At 48.8% G+C, this 2,824-nt stretch overlaps 1 protein-coding gene across 1 annotated transcript; it reads left to right on the forward strand.

Annotated features, from left to right (window-relative positions):
- Positions 1-1,489: 1,489 nt before the first annotated feature.
- On the forward strand, positions 1,490-2,210 carry ETH_00025215 (uncharacterized protein; the record flags this gene model as incomplete). Its single annotated transcript, XM_013379049.1, has 4 exons — positions 1,490-1,492; positions 1,688-1,733; positions 1,831-1,910; positions 2,113-2,210. Coding segments are annotated over 4 exons (227 nt in total), but the record flags the coding sequence as incomplete, so codon positions are not given.
- Positions 2,211-2,824: the final 614 nt, after the last annotated feature.

Genomic DNA, 2,824 nt, shown 5'->3' on the forward strand with positions numbered 1-2,824 from the left:
GGTTTAGGGTTTAGGGTTTAGGGTTTGGGGTGTATGGTATCAAGTGCCTTTGGGGCAGCCTGTGGCCCTTGGAGAGGCAACTGAGCTTTCCAAAACTCAAAGAATCATCTTTGTCTCTTTCAAACCCTAAACCCTCAGCCCCAGACCCTAAACCCTCAGCCCCTAACCCTAAACCCTAGAAGGCCCCACCCGCAGGAAGCCACCGTGGTTTGTGGCCCAGGGTTTAGGGTTTAGGGTTTGGGGTTTTGGGGTTTACAATTTCAAGACAAGGAGACTGGACAACAAGGGAAGCAAAATTTCAAAGACAGCGGCAGAGCTGGAGGCAGGAGCAAGAAAGCAGCGAGACAAAACCCTAAACCTTAAAAGAGGGAGTTGCGGCGGCGTTGGGTGCAGCCTTGTTTGCATTCTTCCATTGTATCTTTATTTATCATTTAATTAAATTGTGGATTTATAGTTTGCTTTTTGCATCTTCAATACTCAATCGCGAGGTGTATAGACACCTCAGAAATGCTGCTGCCGCAAACAATTTGTTCGTTTTCCCCTCAATATTTTGAATAAAAGGATCAGTTAATTAATTAATTAATTATTTTATCTCTTTATTTCGTTTTGGACATTCAAAAGTGTTTCTTTTTTCTTGTTTTGGGCGTTTGCCTTCGACGGCTGCAGAAGGTGACCTGCACGTACACCCGAAACGGCGGCGCAAAAGACCTTTAAATAACGCGTTATTTGAATTGAATTAAATCTCCAAACAAATCATTTATTTTAATTTATATTTTCTATCTGTTTCATTTAGAGGCTTTTTTAACGAGATTTGAAGGTGCTTTCCTTCCTGCCGGCAGCGGCCGCGGTCTTTGCACCGGCGGATATCCTCACTCTCTCTGCAGGTTTTTGAGGTTTTTGTCTGTTAATAAGGTTTATTTTAATTTAAATAATTAAATTAAAATAATTAATTGCATTTATTTGATTTATTTTCGCAAAAATGGCAGCAGCAAACTCCAAACAACCCCACCGCCGCAGCCACAGAAACACTCACCACCAGGCTGTGGGGGCCGGGGCCCCTCAGGGCCCTTTGCTGCTCAAGATATTTAAAAAAAGCTGCTTTTTTATAATTAGGTTTTAGGTTTTAGGGTTTAGGGCTTAGGGTTTAGGACTAGGGTTTAGAGCTCGAGAGTTTCAGGAAGAACCAGGGGTGTGCAACAAACCCTCATCACCACCATCCCCTGCCCGCTGGCCCCTACGGTTTAGGGTTTAGGGTTTGTGGTTTAGGGTTTGCCTTTCTCCCTTTCTTTTTCTTTTTTCTAGTTTTCCAAATTCTCCTTCTTTTCTGTATATGTACATCTACAGCCGCAACTCCCTGCGGCTCTCCCGCTAAACCCTAACCCTAAACCCTAAACCCTAAACCCTAAACCCTCGCCAGACGCAAACCCTCGCTTTACTTCTCCTTCGCCCTTAAGTCTCTCAGCAGCAGCAGCCAGCAGCTTTCATCAAGATGGTAAGGACAAGGGTTTACGGATTGGGGTTTAGGGTTTAGGGTTTAGGGTTTGGGGTTTACTCTTTTGTTTGCGGCTCATGCACCGCTGCTGCTGTCCCTTCCTCTCGGGTCCTAAACCCTAAACCCTTTGTGGCTTTGCTGCTGCTGCTGCTGCTGTTGCTGCTGCTGCTGCTGTTGCTGCTGCTGCTGCTGCAGCCGGGGAGCCAAAACCACGAGTCGGAGGAAGAGCGGGAGGCTCGCAGTAAGCGTCAACCTGCGCCCTTAGTCATTCCCTGATTTAGGGTTTAGGGTTTAGGGTTTAGGGTTTAGGGTTTGAATTGCGTTTTGTTTGGGTTTAGTCTCTGATCCTGAGATTGATGAAGGAGAACAAGAGGAAGAAGATGTGCCGGAAAATGACGAAAATTATGATTACCTGCAGGTATCTTTCAAGGGTTTAGGGTTTAGGGTTTAGGGTTTGGGGGTCGGTTCCGCGTTTGGAGCCCTTTTTGTTTCGTCAGGGTTTAGGGTTTGAAGGTGTATAAGCAGGCGCTAAAGGCTGCGCTTAGGCCGCAGCCTGTGCCCTGTAGGGTTTAGAGTTTAGGGTTTAGGGTTTAGGGTTTAGGGTTTAGGGTTTTGCGCAGGCGACTCGGCGGCTGGACGCGGACGAGCTGCAGGCGGAGGAAGAAGGCGAAAGGCTAATAGATGAACAAGCAGATGATGGTTTTGTTTTTGGAATGAAGTGAGCGCGGGCTGGGGGTTTAGGGTTTAGGGTTTAGGGTTTAGGGTTTAGGGTCAAGAGTCTGGGGTCTAGGGTTTAGGTTCTGTTCTGGGTGCGTGAGCAGCATCTTTCTTCCGAAGGAAGCCTGAAGAGCAGGCCCCGCGCGCTTATGTAGCAATTAGAGTTTAGGGTTTAGGGTTTAGGGTTTAGAGTTTAAGGTTAGGCAACGGAGGTTTAGGGTTTAGGTTTTGCTCTGGCTACGTGAGCAACACGTTTCTTCGCTGAAGACCCCGAACAGCAGGTCTCCCGAGCTTGCGCTGCATTGAGGGTTTAGGATTAAGGGTTTAGGGCTAGGGTTTAGGGTTTAGGGTTTAGGGTTTGCGCCAAGGGACGACGAGCGCGAGGCCCAGGCCTTCTTCGCCGCGGGCCTCGACCCCGACGCCGTGGAGGAGTCTTTGATAGGCCGAGGGTTGCGGGCAGGGCCAGGGCAGGCTAGGGTTTAGGGCTAGGGTTTAGGGTTTAGGGTTTAGGGTTTAGGGTTTGCGCCAAGGGACGACGAGCGCGAGGCCCAGGCCTTCTTCGCCGCGGGCCTCGACCCCGACGCCGTGGAGAAGTCTTTGATAGGCCGAGGGTTG

This window comes from Eimeria tenella, genomic scaffold, assembly GCF_000499545.2.
Source record: "Eimeria tenella Houghton genomic scaffold, Eth_scaff1350, whole genome shotgun sequence".
Classification (NCBI taxonomy): domain Eukaryota; phylum Apicomplexa; class Conoidasida; order Eucoccidiorida; family Eimeriidae; genus Eimeria; species Eimeria tenella.